Here is a 17,830-nt window from a genome sequence, read left to right as displayed (position 1 = left end):
ACCTGTGTTGACCAGTGTGGTTGTGTGCAATAAGATGGTTGTTTAATGAATTTGTGTTCTGCCTGTCCTGGAGCATTTTCTTGGGGCACAATAGAAAATGACAATCGCTGGATGAAGAGCAAGTGCTGCAAGGGATTGAGCAATAACTCTGCTTCTTTCAAAATCCTAGAAAAGATGAATGACTGCACGTGGTGAATCATCACTGGCATGGTTTTTCAGAGAAACAGCCAATGTTCCTTTGAGACTTGATGAATAAGCAGTTGCTGCAATTTTTTTTTGTCTGTGTGTGAAGTAGCCTCTTTCCAAAATGCAGGAATGGTCACAAAACATAGAAAGCCATGTTAGTGGTGAATATGGGTTTCCAGGTGTCCCATTAATTGATTTCTGTCACACAGTTTCCAAAGATAATTACACTGGTTAAATGTTATCAGCTTTGTGGGTTTATGTTACTATTTATGAGGATTTGGGCTTCTTGTTTTGCAGGAAGATACCATAATTATTATTTCAAATGGGTAAGAGGAAAGAATATGGAGGGACCATGTCAGACTGACTTTCTGGAAATAGACATTTCAATTCTAATTTTACAGTTATGTGTCTTGGTTTGTAACATCTTGAATTTCTATAATTTCCAACTAACCTGCTAGGGCAAGTGTTTTAAATCACTCTGGTTTTCATGCTTACTGGTCTTGTTTCTTCTCAAGGCTAAGTGGTTTCAACGTGCTACAGATATATGAGAGCTCTGATAATGAAGGATATTTTAAGTGAATTTTAGAAAATTGAGTACCATTTTTTGCCTCAGCAGTGCTGGGTTTTGGAAAGAAATTTAGTGAACAGAATCTGGATTAGGTAAGGTTGAATACACAAGGTAATGCCAGCTGGTAATTATTGCCTTTGCCTCTTGTCTGCAACAATCATAATTCTTGATTTGCTCTACTTACTTGTAGATGTTAAATGAGAATTTAAATCTGTGGAGGGATTCTCTGATATGCCCCACTTTTTTTTTTCATCCAATGGTATATTTATGTTTTTCAGTGTAACAACTTTTAATTTCATTTGAAAGAGGGGAGTTGGTTCTGTGAGCTTCAGAAGGCAATTCCAAAACTAGAAAACGCTTCCCAGTACTTGAAATGAAGAGACTAAAAAGAATTGTGATTTATGAATGTAATTGTGGTGGGAGAATAATTAATTCTTAAAATTCAGAAGTGGCTTGCTGAGATTTAGATATATCTGCATAGCTAATATGTAAATATTTAACATTAAGTATGCATTATAAATGAAGAACTAGCATCATGAGAAACAGATATGTTCTAGTTACTCAAGCACATTCCAAAGCTTTTGTGGTAACCTCCCTAGTACAAAAATAATGAGAGGCTGTGCAGCTGTGGGTATTTACTGGTATTTTACTTTGTTATGGTGGTGGCAATAATTCCTGGAGGTACTTGTTAGATATTGGAGGTGAGGAGAGAGAGGTTTCTTCAGCTGTTGTGGGTAGAGATGTGTGCTGAGTTTGCTTTTGCTGGTGTTTTCTGTAACTAAACTAAACTGCTCAGGTGCTCCACAGGTGTGGAGCTCCTGGAACTCTCCTTGTCTTCTGTGCTGGGAAAGCAGAGTGGAACAACTGTTAGGGATGGGTCTGAGCAAACCCAGCTCTGACCTTCCTCAGGGTGCTGGATCTGAATTTTCTGCATTTGAGTGTTACTTGTCATTTTTGAAGAAGTACCTAATAACTTTCTTCAGCTCATTAGTTCTCTTTTCTAATGACTTTTTCTTTTTATTAGGAGTACATAATCCGTGTCCAGAGAGGAGTTTCAACAGAAAACAGTTGGCAGGTAATTTCTTAAGTTGTAGTTCATGTAACCAGTATTCTTTTTTTAGGAAGAGTTTGAAAATTGCCTATTCCTAGCTTTTGAAATTTGAGCTGGAAAGAGAAATGTTGATTTGGAATTGAGAACATGAAGTGCTTGAATTCTTTTGGTCAAAACTAAGAGAAAAACAGTATTGCTGCCAGCTGCAGAAGGCATGTTGTCTGCTGCAGTTCTGAATATTCCAGGAAAAACGCATGTCATGTGTTTCTACTGTGTGTTGGTACAACCGTAATTTTAAATTTCAAATGCCAGTTTGCCTTTCTCAGTGCTAAAATCCCAGCTCTGCTGATATTAGATCAATGAAACCAAGAAGTAGTAATGAAGATAAGTATGAAAAGTTGTTACATCTAATATGGCAAAAATACCTTGTTTGCAGACAACTTCGCTCACAAATACTGTTTTAAGATAATTTTTAGAAATGCATTTTCTGTCTGATTGAGTTGTGATTAAAAACTCTTTTCTGCTCTCTGGCAAGGTGATATAAACCCAGCAGTTAGGCATTTGTACAAAAATTGCAAAAGAAGAAGATTGTAAATGGGAATTACTTTTCTCTGATGGGATTTTGAGGAGTCAAATGCTAATGGAAAAAGTAATTTTTTTCCTGAACTTTGTCTTTTATTTTACAGATTGTGAGGCGCTATAGTGACTTTGACTTATTGAATAACAGCCTGCAGGTAATTTTCACTCTTCATATATGAATAAAAAATGTCATTAGAAGAATATATTACAAATCATGATAAAAAAAAAAAGAATTTGCACAGCTGTAAAGAGAAACTGTGACTTCAAATGTAACAGGAATATGTAATTATTCACCCTTAAATTTTCTCTTGTAAAATTAGAATTTTAGCATCAACAGGATCAGTTTATATAGAAATGGAGGAAATTGGCAGATACTGAATCTTTCCCTTCAGTTCTGTGACTTGTTCCGGTTTTGTGTGTTTTTATTTGTTCCTCCTTTGATTTGGAGAAAGCCAAGGCACATACCAACCTTATAAATTCAGCACTGAAGTGCTATGTGTCTCATTATTTATATTCGTCTAAAAGCACTACCAGATGCTGCTTCTCATGTGATGGTTTTCTGTGTCACTGAGGAGTGTTCCTTGGTCAGACACTGGACTTACTGTGTGTTTTCCTCTGCTTTTTAGGACAATTATTTCTTTTTAGTTTGTGTGGGAAAAAGCAGAGTATGTGAGTGTGTTTGGGGACAGGGGGGAAGCAGCAGTGATTAACATCTACAGGAGACAAACTTATTACTTGAGGTTTCCATACTGGGCAAACAAGATAAAAAATGAATGACATGATTTGAGGATAGATTTTAGTGACTTGAATTTTTTTTTCCTGGTTAAGCATTTCATGAATTTAACAGCTTAATACTTCCTCCCTCCTCCCCAAATCAAATTAACTATCTGATGAACCTTGGTGAGCAAAGCCCTATAAGGATGTTGTTTTGGGTGCTCTGAGAGCCCACTGTAACTGCTTCCTCTGCTGCAGGTGGGTGGGGGCAAATCAGTCATAATTCAACAGATACAGCATGGTTCCCTAGTGGAATTATTCTGTTAAATGTGCAGTAGCACGTTGGAACTTTTATCATGACCTAGAAACCTTCTCTGTGATGTGCTGAATAAATGCAGTACAGAGGTGTCTCCTGCTCCAGAGGCATCCAAGATTTAAAATTAGACGAACACCCATGGGAACACAAGGGTGAGATGGTACTGGGCATCAGAGTACCTTGGGGTCATTGTGGTCTTAACCATAGTTTTGATAGAGATCACAGAGAAAAAATTTTGTGAAAGTTTTAAAAGAAGGAAGCATTCACTTTGCAGCCACCTCTAACAAGCTCCTCTTAACCTTGAGGGAATAGAAAGTGTTAAGGCATGAAAAGGCTTTGTTGCCTTCTCATTTACCTTTCAAATGAGGCAGCTTTAGTAGAGAAGGCAATGGACCTTTAAAATCCAGAAATGACAGGTACTGCAAAGTTAGGCCTATGTGGAAAATCTATAAAGTGAAGGTAAATAGGTTATGTATGATGGAGTTTAGAAAGAAAAAGCCTTTGTATCTGAAATAGAAGTGAATGATAGAAGTGGAGGGTCCAGGAAATTATCTGACAGCAACTTTGCAGAGTGGGACAAAGGGGAAATTTGAAACAAGAGAGACTAAGATCCAGGAAAAAGAGTCAGTTGCTTAGATGACTGGAAAACATTAAAAAGAATTATCAAAATGTACCCCTGACTTTAATGGGAGGATATGACAGGGTGGCTAAATTAGCAGGCCACGTGCTTTAGCACTTGGTCTCCTCCAGTGGCTCTTTTCTCCCATTCTTTTGGAATTTTTTATAAATTATTCTTTGTGATGCTGGAACTGAACTTTCCTCATCCATTAAGACAGCGTAAAGCTTCTCAGATGTTTCCATCCAAAACTCTAAGTAACAATATTTCATCACGATATTCAAATCGCATTACGTGTTTTAAAACTCTTCAAGCTCTCACTCATCTTGTGTATACTGAAATTAGAGTAAACAAACAAAGCTCCAAAGAAATAAGAAGATACCAAACCCTGATCTTTTTCTTTCAAAACTAAAAATCTGCTGGAAGAACTGCAGGAGCTTCTTTTGAATGTAAAGCCAAAGTTCTCCAAGTTCTTGTGGCGTACTTGACCTCTATGTTCATGTGGGTGTGTCTGAGCACAGCTGCAGTTGAGTTGGAATGCAAATTTCTTTTCTTTGTCTGGTACTACCTATGTGATAATAGTAAGGGTAGAGAATTTCAAAATTGTCAAGGCTAGGGAATGCAGTCCTGCCAAATACTTTGGAAAATAATGAAGTGTGTGTAGGTGACCCTGATTTGTATCAGAAAATTTAAAGACAGGTTCCCTGAGCTCTCAGTTGTACCAGATTGAAAAGCTTCTTCCAGTTGGTTCTGCATTTCTTCCTCTTTACTTATTTGACAGAGATCAGTGGAGATCATTGGCTCTTCTGTTTTGTCAAGTGAAGTGCTGGTACTGGAGTACTGGAATTCCCAGCAAGATATCTGGCTTTTGTGAAGCATTTTATTGCAGCTTTTGAGCAGACATTCCTGAGCAGGCTGTGGTTTGAAGATAAGAATGTTAATTCCCAGGTTCTTCCGTGGCAAAGCCCATCCTGGCTCCAGTGGTGAGCTGGGGCCACTGACAAGCAGTGTCTGAAAGCATGTGAGGTCTTTGCAAGGTCAGACCCTCTGCGAGGTGCTCTTCTGTGGTGGAGTGTTCTCGCTGTGCTGTGCTGTGTGTTTTGGCAGATTGCTACAAAAACCCCAGCCTGAATGTTACTTTCTGCTGAAAAATAGTAGAAGTCTGATTTATAAGTTTTAAAACAAATAACAGTGGTTGGAAAACACGTGAATTAGAGAGGCTAGCTATCTGTCAGGTCAAGAAGGTAAAGGTGATGATTTGACATGCTTTTAAAGTGAGTAATAGTAGAGAAGGATTTAGTTCTTGTTTAGAAACTCAGTTTTGAATTGAAATGAGTGGTCTGCCAAAGGAAAGTTCTGTTTGCCTCTGATGCTAAAACTTATTTGGTGAATTACTGGCTGTAAGTGATATGTGGTTACTTTTGTTTTTTTTTCCTGGTTTTTATTAACAGCTTCTGTAATTCAGACATAGTTATAGTTCTTTTTCAGTCCATAATTTGAAGTCAGAAAATGAGAAGTGCTAAAGTTAGCAGGGGACAACTCCAGTGTTCAAATGAAGGAGGAAGAAAGGAAGAGGAATGCTACAATTATTTTGTTGAACTAATCCGTTACTTTTTCTGCTAGTTAAAATGAAAGTTGTTCAAACACCAAAAGTCCCAGTCTTCTCCCTGGTGAGCTGTTTGCTTTAGAAATGAGGTTATTGCATCTGGTGTAATTGATTCCTGCAACACACAATTCTTAAAGATAACTCCCATGGAGGTTCAGCTTACTCAAGGCAGGTGCTTTGATCTGCAGGACAATGAGGTGTTAACAACACAAAAAATGTATTCTGGCAATTCAATTATGTAATTGAATCTAAACACTAAAGATGATCTCTTTGATCTGATTTAAACAAGGCTTTGAGTTTTTTTCATTGTCCTATTTTGAAGGAATTCTCTGATTTTTTTCCTGAAGTTTTGGATCTCTTGTGTCAGTATAAAACAATTAGTGTACATCCCCTGGTAGATTGCAGCTATTTCTGGGTTGAAAGATGTATAGATAGATGTTTAAAAATGTACAGGAATAAAATAAAAGATAAAATGGAAATCTGCACCATATTTAAAATACTAACAGAAAGGGCTTATCATTACCTACAAATATATAGAGGCAGAGGAAAGTTACTAATCTGCACTTGATTAAATAAGAAGGTATAAATCTTACCCAGGAGTAATGGTGATGTGTGAATTGTTTTTGTACTGTGGCAGAAGTACATCATAGAAAGAATCTGGCTGAAAACTGGAGCCATTTAGTATCTGAAGGTATTAGGTACTGCTCTTAAATGTATGACTCACTAGCAAAAATTTGTCTCCTTGTGCTTTCAGTGTCGTTCCACTTACTGTTCTCTGCACAGTGGGATGCAAACTGTCATCTGACTGATGATGGTGCTTAGGAAAAATAGAAAATCTTGTACATACACAGTGCAAAAAGAGTTATCCAGTAGTTAGCTTGCTGCTGAGAGACTTTTGCTTTCTGGGTTGCTAGTTTTATATCCTTGAGGCATTTTGAGAACAAGGTCAGTAATTTTTCCTCTCTTTTTAAGATCTCAACTCTAAGTCTACCTCTTCCTCCAAAAAAGTTGATTGGAAATATGGAGCGTGAATTCATCGCTGAGAGACAGAAGGGACTCCAGGCCTATCTGGATGTAATTACTACTCATCACATACTGTCTAACTGTGAACTGGTAAAGAAATTCTTGGACCCAAACAGCTATTCTGTAAATTACACTGGTAAGTAGAAAAGACAAAACTGTGCTTCACCTTGACTTCAGCACATGCTGTGTATCTTCTGTGAACGCTGGCCAGGATCTACACTGAAGCATGGGGGGAACAATCTTCAATTTTTTCATACTGTGCATGTTATTATTTATGATAATGCTTCTCCAGCTCTGTGCATGGATCCTGCTGGGATTGTCAAATATAAATATTTGAGTTATTTCACAGAGGAGTGAAGAGGGTCAAGATCTGTATAAGTAGAACTTGGAGGAGAGAGGTTGGTGAGAGTGATGTCACTTTTCACAATTCATAATAAATGAAGAGAGTTGCTCTTGGGAAATAATTTGTCTGTCAAAGTGTAAGGTGGAGTTAAGTTTGTTAGCTTAGTGTTCTGTTAAAACAGCCTATTTTCTGAACACTGAATCTTCCAAGAATTGTGGTTGTCTTGTCCAGCTTCTGCCCTTGCTTTGGGGTGTGAGACTTTTAGAGCTAATGGTTTGAGCTAGGTTGAGTACTTTTTCAAGGCTAGACTAAGCCAGACATCCTCTTCCCACAGATACTGGAAAGTCACTGCATTCCTTAAAATGATATCCCAGTGATCAGTTTCTTCTTTGAATTTAATAACTGTTTCTTCTTTGAATTTGTCTTACTTCAGCTTCAGCCATTGGATATCAATAAATATTTGTCTTACAGACTGAAAAAACTTCCTCTTAGTGATGAAACCCACTCCACAAATTCAGTTCATAAGCAAAGCAGCTCTGCAAAATGCAAAGCTTGTTTTCTTAGAAGCAGAGCCTACTGAAGCAGGAACTCACTGCTTCCTTTTCACTTGTCTTTTTTTCTCTCCTTTTATGTAACATTCTTGTGTCTCCAGCTTCAAAGTGCAAAGAACATTTCCCAATATAATAAGCTCTGCAGGAGTTGTAAATTATTAGTAACTCTTTAAGAATGCAGTTTGTCTGGCTAATGCTGAGCAAGCAATTTCGATTCTCAAGGAGGCCTTGTGACTTCTGTGTTCATTCTGAGCACTTTCATCAAGATTGTTTTTCCTGCAAGTTGCTGGGAAGCTGGTGACACATGTCATTGCCTGTGGTCTTCAGGGATGCCATCAGTTTGTCATTTCTTAAATACTAGAACAGAGAGATGATATTTATTACACGTTTTTTTCTAGCATATTTCTAAATAAATAAGATACAATACAGAGAGATCAGCACATCCTTACGTTTTTGGCTGAGTTTCTATGCCATGTTAGGGAAAATTCCTTTTTAGCATGATTCCCTTTCTCCCCCCCACTTTTCATTGAGATTTCCCCTTAAGTCACTTCAGGAATAAACCAGTTGGGTTCCCAGCTGTGGGAGAATTCACTAACCAGATTGGTGTCCTCCCTTTTGGCCCCCAAAATGTATGAAGACCCATGATAGCTGGCCAAATACCTCTGCCTGCACAGAAAAGGGCACAATAACATATAGTGAAACAGAACTAATGAGTTTACATAAACTACACTTAGTAATAGCAACACAGATGGATGTCAAAGAGATAAAAGCACTTTTACAGATATAGCAGAAACACTTGATGTTCTAATGTTGTGTAGACCTAGTGCAGGAAATCTGAGCTGTGATTTAGACTTGGAAATGTAGATCCAGTACAGATAGGATGGAGATTGGTAAAGTATGTTTTCCAAGCAGTGCTTTCTCTGTTTTCTCTCTGGATTTCAGTTACCAGGTTAAAAATTCAAATGCCCTCTAACTGTGTTTTTATCTGATTTCCTTTTGAATTGATTTTGCTGACTTTTACTCTGAATTCCTGAAGGCTTCCTTTTGGCATTGAACCTTGCTTCATATATGGATAATTACATTATATAGGGTCTTAAAAACGTTTAAATTTTTTTCTGCTTTTTCTTCCTCCTTGTCTCCTTTTTTTCTTTCCAGAAATTGCCTTACAGCATGTTTCAATGTTCTTCCGATCAGAGCCAAAGTGGGAAGTAGCTGAACCATTAAAAGATATAGGTAAGAAGGGCATGTGCATGAAAACTTACCTGATTTTTTTCCCCAACTATATGAGTTGTCCTAAGATTCAAATATTACCTTTGCTTACAGACCTTGTCCTGCCTGTAAGCTGTGTGATTTAGCAGTGTTTAATTAAAGCCACTGCTGACTTTTTTCTTTAATTTTTTTGTAGGTTGGCGAATACGTAAGAAATATTTCTTAATGAAAATTAAGAACCAACCAAAGGAACGGCTAGTGTTAAGCTGGGTATCTATGCTTTAATTTCATACTTGAGCCTTTCTCAGTTTCAGTCAAAGTTTGGTTTTGACTACCATGTGTGAGACATGCGGAGAGAGATCGAAGAGCTCAGGCTTTGAGAGAGCTTTGGAAGCCCTTAGGTGGATGTGTGGTGTGGAATTTCTTGTATTTCTTTCCTTTGGTGGCAAATCCACTTTGGAAGTTCCTGTACCTGGTCATTTTTTCCCAAACCTGCACCTCAGGATTCTTTAGTTGTAATGATGTGGCTGTTGACAATAATATAAATTTGCTTATAGAAAATAATGAGATGAACCTTTTTGAAGTAATTTGTTTTCCTACTCAGATCTTTAGCTGTGCTGACAAACTAATGGTGAGAGGGGCATGAATTGCTCCTTTAACAATAGTTGCTTTTGCTCCTGTCCTGAAATGCGTTGCCCTGTTAGTTGTATGAGCACAACTGTTTGTGAGACTTCACTGGAGAGCGGAGGTCACTAAAGCCTGTGGGAGGAGGGATGTTTTTCTTGCTGCAGAGGAAGAAGGTGCCTTATCAGTTCCAAATGTACACAGTCCCCCAGTTTAGGGTTGGCAAAGTTCATTCAGTGGTAGTAATGCATGTCAGGTCTGTGGGAGGAAAGAGGCAGTAATACTTATTTATGATCAGACTGTTTGTATTGCAAAACCAGGGCCTTATTCAGCCTCTTCAGGTTTCATTTTGTATGTGTAATTTCCTTGCTTGCTCTTCAAAATATGCCTTCAAACATCTGTCCTAATTTGCCAGGGTAGAACATTGATCATATTTTCTTTATGGAATGTAACATGTATTATAATTCCATTCTTTCCCTGTTTACTTCCAGGCTGATCTTGGCCCTGATAAATACTTGTCTGACAGAGACTTACAGTATGCTGTGAAACTTCTTTCTTCTTGTTCTGTGAGTACTGAAGATTTTTAAATTGTGCTAGCAAAAAGATGTGTATCAAGGACTGATCTTGGAAAAGCACATGTAGCCTAGTTGGCATAGTTTGTAATTTTAGAGCTGCTTTCATTAAAAGGCTGGAAACCTTTTAATTAAATTTCTCATATACTATGAGGTAACAGGTTCTCAGCACAAATAATAATCCTGCAGGATTATTACAGGAGATTCAGTGTTGTGGTTGATTTGATTTCTTTTCTTCTTTGTGCAGTACTGTGAGATCATGAGCTTTTATTGCATCTAAGCACCTTTAGGCTGTTAGGATAGTTCTGTTTAGGTGTAATTGCTAACCCATGAGCAGGCAGCAGAGGAGGAGGCAGTGGAATGAGTATCATTTTTTTTAGTTCTTTGGACTCAAGACAGGAGCATCTTAGTAGAGCTGCAATGGAGGGTGTACAATTTAAGCTCCTGTGAAATGCCGTGTTATAAATCCAGTAGGCATCTCTGCCTGAAAAACTGGCATTTGACTCCAAAAGGAGTCTCTGGAGTCTCTCTTTAAGCATGTTAAACATGTGAATGACTGGCTGAAATAGATTTTTTTTTGTTTTTAATTTATATGTTAATCGAACAATGTCTTTGTGAAGTTTTCTTTGCATTTACTCCAGGTTAAGACTGAATAACTTGAGTTATTCCATGTCTGATAGAATCCAATTTACTACTTTAAATATACAATTCAGGCTGATCTTTTCTTACTTGTGAACTGAACACAAATAATTTTAAAATATCCATCACTCAAAATTTACCTACGGTTTCTTCTTTTGGTAGCATCCCTATATTTACAAAATCACTTTTGCCACTGCCAACGAATCTTCAGCACTGGTTATTAGACCATTCAGTGAAAAAGGGACACTAAAGGACCTTATTTATAAGGTAACATCTTTCCCCTACCCCCAACTCAAATGGCAGAACATATGCTGGAATGATCATAGATTTTTTATATAAAACTGTTTGCCATCAATTTCTAAGCAAACTAAGACAAATAGTGAATTTTCTGGGAATGATACTTGATATGTGTGTTTCTTTTGAAGGCAAAGCCGAAAGACCCATTCCTGAAGAAGTATTGCAATCCTAAAAAAATTCAAGGTCTTGAACTTCAGCAAATAAAAACATATGGAAGGCAAATATTAGAGGTACTTTTTTTTGGCTTTATTTACCAGCTTTTTTTACTTTTTTTTAGAGGCCAACTGGTCTAACTACAGAAAGTAGACAAACTTTTGAGCACACAAGCTTTATATCAGCAGCAGATTTCAAAGCTAAATGTAAATTGAGATATGCTGCTGAGTTGAATTTAGATATATTTGTGTGAGACCATTTATGACCCCCCCAAAAAATGCAGTTGGTATGTGTGGAGCTTAAATGGGAGAGAGGTGAAAATATAGTCTTTAGCTTGTGAGAAAAGGAAAAGAAGTAACTCATATCCTGTAGAACATATGCCATAAATTCATGGTTGTTAGTGTGTTTTAATTTTTTTTTTTTACTCAAACTATCATATTCAGTAGAATTTTAAATTTTAGTTTCCAGATCTCTTTGGGAGGTGTTTATAAGCCTGCTTTGAGGATCAAATATTTGTTTTGTGAAAAGTGCTACCAGTGAAATGGGAATGAATAGTCAACCAGAGAGGATGTAGATAGAAGAACAAGTTGAGTGAGCATTCCAAATGGGGGCCTCATTTATTATGTGCCTGCTTTAGTATTGGAGCACTTAAATTGATGATCTTATGATCTTGAGATCATCAGAGCATCTTGTGATAGTGCTTCTTTATTGGATTTTTTTCAGGTATTAAAATTCCTCCATGAGAAAGGATTTCCTTATGGCCATCTTCACTCTGCCAATGTGATGCTGGATGGGGATACCTGCAAGTTGCTGGATCTAGAAAATTCCTTATTGGGACTTCCATCATTTTATCGGTCATACTTTTCACAGTTTCGGAAAATTAATGTAAGGTTCAGACAAGGAATTTATCTGACTCTTATGCAAATATTTATTCTCAACCTTTGTTTGTGGAGAACTGAAATGAAAAAAACTCTCTCATGCCTCTTGTTTTTTAAAATCTGAGCTTTGCTCCATCAAATCGCTTTTCTGCTTCCTCCAAATCACTGTCTGGCTGCACAGCAGTTTGGTTGCAGCACACTGGAGTGAGGATGAGGCCAAAGGTAAGCAGGTAGAAGGGGAGTGCAAGTGAGCGTTTTTATGGCAACAGAGCCAGCACAAATAGAGGTAAAGTGGAGTTGTTTTAACATCTCTTTCCACCCTGGTCTGTATTTCATAGGAATTTGCATATTGTTACTAAAGTTTCACTTGTATGTCTGTACAGTGAGCACAGCCATTTACTTCTGCTTATCTGGGAGCAATAATCAGCCTTGTCATTGGTGGAGACTCTGAAAATTGATCAGATGCTTGCAGATTTCAAGCTATTCAAAGGTTATTTTTATTTGTTTGAGGTGTGCCTGTTTGACTGCAGGCTTGCAAAACAAAACAAAACATTTCCCTTAGTGCAAAAATATGAAAACAAATTTTTCCTGTTGCAGCAACATCATTCCCTGCCTTTAGGCTCTCATTATAAAAAATTCTGTGCAGAATCACGAGAGAACTGCTTGCTGACCTTGCTAAACAAGTTCTACTGTGTTGTCAAAGAAACGTTCACAAGTTCATGGTTAGTCCAAATCTGTTAGTGCCATCAAAACCTCTTGCAGTAAGAGGAGCCTCTTCTGTTTAAACACGATTCAGAAATCTTTGACATATGCTGTCTGGGAGCTCAGCATGGATGTACAGCTTGCACAAACCTAAGGAAGAGCAAAAAAGACTCTCCTAGGTTTATCTGGTATGCATTTTTTCCTGTCTTTTTATCTACTTCCCTGTAAAGTGACAGCTGGTCATTTTATGAATCTCATTCTTTACTGTTTGACTTAGCTAGGAAAGTGTGCTTTGTTGGGACTTCTGTTGGTGTGTAGATCTCTAAATTGCTTTGTGAAGAGTTTACTAGTTCACACATTTTTACAGAGCTTGACTACATCGCTCTCCCATTTGTACCATCTTGCACAGAAAGACAACAGAGGCTGCTTTAGCTTGTAGCATGAAGATTTCATCTGAGCTACAGTTATGCAGGGAAATGGTTTTGGTTAGGAACTGCCTTAATGGTTCCTCTTTTCTGTCTTCACATGCAAGATCACTGGGTTAACCAGTTGTGAAAAACTAACAAGTTGTGGTTTTATTTTTTTGCTCCCCCGCAGACTTTAGAGGGTGTTGATGTTCATTGCTTTGGACACTTACTGTATGAAATGACCTATGGGAGACCTCCAGACACGATTCCAGTGGAGAGCTTCCCCCCTGCTCCATCAGTGTTTGTTGGTTAGTATGCAGTGCAGAACATCTCAGTCACAGCTGCCTGGGTACACCCTTAGACTTTATGTAAGCTGAAGTGCTGTGAAATAGCAGCCTGAGATGTTTGCACCCTGTGACCAGAAGGAATTAGTAATTTGATCAAATAGAAAATGTGTTCTTCATGAAATATATGTAATGTATGAATAAAACTTTGTTAGCTGAGTGATAAAGCAGTGTTTAGCAAGTAATGAGATGTTTGGATTCCCTTGCCTCATGTCTAACATTCTTGAAAATCTTCTATGTGTAATAGTAATGCTATAATAAATACCACATGCCACAGAGCTTCATCACTGCTTGGTTGATGCAATACTTAGGGGAGCATCACACAGCAGTGCCAAACGTTCATTCTAAATCATTTGCTATCCTGCTGTGCAAAAATGTGTTCATTCTTATTCTTTCTTTGGTAGTGTCAGTGTTGGAGTCCATTCTGACTTGTGAAGCTCTGAAGAATGGGATGCCAACTGTCTCACGGCTCTTACAGATGCCGTAAGTCCTGTTCCACGTGTTTTATATTCATTTATATTCATAGCAATGTTTTTAATTGTTTTTTGGGAGAAAGAAACTTTCTGCTCTTGTTCCTCTTTAGAAAGGTCTGCTGCTTGTTGTGAGGGATGTGTACCTGTGAAGCTTGACAGGCTTTATAGAAGCTGTCCTGTGTTAATATGTATGTTTAAAGTTGCTTTGTCTCTTGATGTGTTGAGCTGTTACATATGCACTTTATTTAGCATGGTTTGAATTAATCCAGCCATTAAAGTAATGCAAGCATGATTGAGATCATGTACAGATTGATTTAAAGGATTTGGAATAAGGAGTCTTTTTGCATGTCACCTTCAGACCTACTTAGCAGATTTTGCTATCAGTTCACTTAGGACTGGCGAAATACATCGCTTGCTTTGCTCAGCAGTGATGTTTAGACCTGCTCTGGGTATGAAATGTAGTGTGGAAGTTCTGTCTGGTTTCTTGCAGGGCTGGCTTAGGAATTCTCTGGAGCATAGACAGAATGAATTTCCTTGCAGGCTGCCCTCCAAGTAAGCAGTGAAGGGATGAGGGCAGGCATGGGGGCAAGGCCAGGATGCAGAAAGGGAGCCCTGTCAGTGTGCCACTGAGTGGGGACCACACCTGCCTGCAGTGCCACCCTGCCTGCAGTTAGGGCACAGCATTCCAGGGAAATTGCTGTCCCCATTGCTGTCACCAGCAATGCTGAGCATGGAACCACAGTTCCCTTGGGAGGTTCTTTTGTTGTTTCTTAATGTGAGGTGCTATAGCTGGGGCCTCCTAAATGGGAGATTGTCCATACCTAAATCTGGGTCTGATCTCACAGCACAGATTGCAGTGCATTTAGAGCCTGCTCCAAGGTTCAAATTTCCTGGTTGGGAAGAGTCACTGTAGCCTTCAATTCCTTCTTCTCTTCCCCTCGGGAGAAATACTGTAGGAAAACTCTGTGAATACAGAAATATACAGGTGTTTAAAGACGTTGAATAAATAATCTATGCCCAGCTGCATTTGATATGTAAGATATTATACCACATTCCCTTCATACCAATACTCTTTACAAAAGTGTTTTGCATAGATGTGCAATGCAATTAATGTAATTGAAAGCAATTAATATAATTTAAATATCTATTTATTATAACCATAATAACATGTAATCTGAAAGGGTCAGAAAGTCCTGTAAACAAGGATGAACTTTCATGGATTTTTTTGAAGTATTTTAAAATTTGCTTTATTTCTGAATTTTTCATTCTCCTTAATTAATTTGATTCTAGATGTGAATTCATTTTCTCTAGTATAAGCCTGTGATAATTTTGCATGGTGAAAAGCAACTCAGAAATATTTATCTTGAAGCCAGGATTGAGGTCTCTCTGTGACAGTTTTCTAGTATGTTCTCCAGGACAAAGTATCTTGAATGGACTAACCAGTTTATTTTCAGAGTACCATTGCCCTCTAGTGGCTTTGTTTTGGATGCAAAAGGATTAGTCATTTATGGTGTTTCTGCTGGTATATACCATAGAGGGGAGAGCAAGATATTGCAATGTTTGCTTTAGTTGCCTTTTGTAGAGGACAGGCAAGAATGCAGATATTTTCAGATGTTAAGTTCACTTGATTTTTCACATGTTCCTTGTTAATGCTAAGACAAGGGTCATGCTAAGAGAAGCTTTTTTAACAAGAGCAATGATTTTCTTCGGGTGAAATTTAAAATAAAGTCCCTGGATTTTAATTTTTTTTTTAAATAAAGAATCCATATACTTTTGAGAGAAAGGTATTCTTGTTTTGGGGGAACCCTTCTCTGCCTTTGATAACTGTACCTGTTCTATCCACTTTCAAAATATCTCACACAAACCAGTTTTCTCAGTAGTGGCTACATTCTGAGGGTTGGGTGCTGCTAATTTTACAGCAGTGCTTAAAAAATCAAAAGCAGTACCTAGAAACCTGTGGCCAAAGGTTGAGGACAGAGAAGCAAAAAGAGAAAGAGGGGTTTAAGAGAACAGTACTGATAGTATTCTCATTCTGGTTTTGCCTGTCTCTTGGGAATAATATTCCTCTTTTTTCTTTTCTTTTATCAACTCACAGATTATTCAGTGATGTCCTGCTAACAAACTCTGAGAAACCACAGTTTAAGGTAGAGCTGAACCCTGGTTTGGTGATGTGTATGGGACTTCCAGGATGTGGGTAGCTACATATTAATTGACAGAGGGGGTCGAGGAGAGCTGGCTTTATTTGCCTCTATGGCTCTTGCCATCAGTGTTTGGATTCCTTTGTCACACTGTCCCTGAGAACACTGTACCACATCTTGGAGGGGAGCACGATGTGACCCAGGGTGTTGAAGAGCAGCTGCTGAACTGGAGCCCATTTGTGTAACAGAGCAGGGGCTCTGAGCCATGCAGGTCCCTTGCAGTGAGAGCAAACACATTGCAAACACCTGTGGAAGCTGATTTTGGTACCTGAGACCATCAGCACCTTGCTGCCAGCTCCAGCACTGGGGCATTTCAGGGGCCACATCTGGTCCCACTGGGGACCTGCCCCAGGGCACTTCTGGAGGATATGTCCTGTGTCTTGTGTTGTCAGCCTCGTAGAAATCTGGGGATGTGACTGGGGTCTCAAAGCAGTTATCTGTCCTTGCCTTTAGAGTATCACTTCCAGGGTTTGGTGTTTCTTTGTCCCTGCTGATCTGTAGCTAGATTTGGAGTTGAAAAACATGCATCTGCTTCACTAAAGGAACAGTGTCACATCTTGGGGCTTTAGATGAGAAATGTGATCAGATGAGTTTTGATCAGTGAAGTTGTGTTTTCCTTTATTACATTTTGTGCTATGATTTTGTTCCCCATTCTGTATTAGATTCCTACTAAGCTAAAAGAGGCATTGAAAATCTCCAAGGAATGCATAGAAAAGCGATTAACAGAAGAACAGAAATTGGTAATGTCTGCATTTCTTTATTTCCTACAGACATTTCATTTCCTCATCACTTTTACATGCAGAAAGTGAGTTTTTACTCCAAAGTGATTTTGAGTAATAAAGGCTTTCACCAACAAATTTGCTTTCCCAAACTTGCAATATGAGGAGTTGTGTAACAGCTGTTGACTGTGTGGCATTTCACTATTTTAAGAGGTACAGTTTCACAGGTAGTGGCTCCCAAGTTAGAGGATCATTTTAACTTCAGTACAAGTCTCCATCCTCTACCAGAAACAATAAAGGAAAAACTAGAAACAAAAAAGGAAATCCAAACATACAAAGTAACTACAGTGAGTTTTCTTGTGGCCCAAATGTTGTTTTCAAACATTTAAGATCTTAATATGATATTTTTCTATTTTTTCCTTAATTTTGAAGATTCACCAGCACAGAAGGCTGACAAGAGCTCAATCTCATCATGGCTCTGAAGAAGAAAAAAAGAAGAGGAAGATCTTGGCACGAAAAGTAAGCAATCTTTAAATAGGTTTCTCCCACAGAAGTTATATTTCTTTTTGTAATGTTTACCATGCACAGGTTTAACCATAGGTACATGACTACTGTTTCCTGTGTTTTTCTGCACTACTTCCTGGTTGTTTTCACTTCTTTTGCTAAGGAATAGATTTGCTAAAAAGTTACTGTGGTAGCTGGCTTGCATATTGGTGCAACCTGTTTGAGATTGCTGTATGAAGCCAGTCTTGGTTGACAGCTCATACCCAGATGAGCTGCTCTGCTCTGTCCCCCTCCCTGGGGAGATGTTGGAGCCTGTTTCACTGCTCCTGCAGCACTGTCTGCATTGCTCTTCCTTTCAGGGGTGGGGTATGTGTGTCAGTTTTCATCCTTTCCCTTGTGGTCAGAGGGCACTGGAGTTCCCTGGTGCCTGGTGAGAGATATTTGAGCACAGAACAACCTTGCTGCTCTTGTAACCACATCAGCGTGTCCTGGTATGCTGAGAGGGATGTAGAGCATTGAAAAATACTGTGTGATACAGTGGATGGCTGTTACAAATCT

At 38.4% G+C, this 17,830-nt stretch overlaps 1 protein-coding gene across 9 annotated transcripts in view; it reads left to right on the top strand.

Moving 5' to 3' along the window:
- The window catches only part of PXK (PX domain containing serine/threonine kinase like), a 33,438-nt gene that overhangs the window by 7,371 nt on the left and 8,237 nt on the right, over positions 1–17,830 (top strand). For all 9 annotated transcript variants that reach the window (XM_033071234.2, XM_033071235.2, XM_033071238.2 and 6 more), the window contains exons 2-15: positions 1,779–1,829; positions 2,492–2,539; positions 6,609–6,795; positions 8,709–8,786; positions 8,959–9,032; positions 9,878–9,952; positions 10,760–10,864; positions 11,023–11,124; positions 11,771–11,932; positions 13,225–13,342; positions 13,783–13,861; positions 15,947–15,995; positions 16,712–16,789; positions 17,201–17,287. In XM_033071234.2, the coding sequence (XP_032927125.1) occupies positions 1,779–1,829; positions 2,492–2,539; positions 6,609–6,795; positions 8,709–8,786; positions 8,959–9,032; positions 9,878–9,952; positions 10,760–10,864; positions 11,023–11,124; positions 11,771–11,932; positions 13,225–13,342; positions 13,783–13,861; positions 15,947–15,995; positions 16,712–16,789; positions 17,201–17,287 (1,293 nt within the window). The remainder of the gene's footprint in view (positions 1–1,778; positions 1,830–2,491; positions 2,540–6,608; positions 6,796–8,708; positions 8,787–8,958; positions 9,033–9,877; positions 9,953–10,759; positions 10,865–11,022; positions 11,125–11,770; positions 11,933–13,224; positions 13,343–13,782; positions 13,862–15,946; positions 15,996–16,711; positions 16,790–17,200; positions 17,288–17,830) is intronic.

Source organism: Catharus ustulatus, chromosome 13 (genome assembly GCF_009819885.2).
Source record: "Catharus ustulatus isolate bCatUst1 chromosome 13, bCatUst1.pri.v2, whole genome shotgun sequence".
Lineage (NCBI taxonomy): Eukaryota > Metazoa > Chordata > Aves > Passeriformes > Turdidae > Catharus > Catharus ustulatus.
The sequence above is the reverse complement of the archived record's forward strand: the minus strand, read 5'-3'. Positions and strand labels throughout refer to the sequence as shown.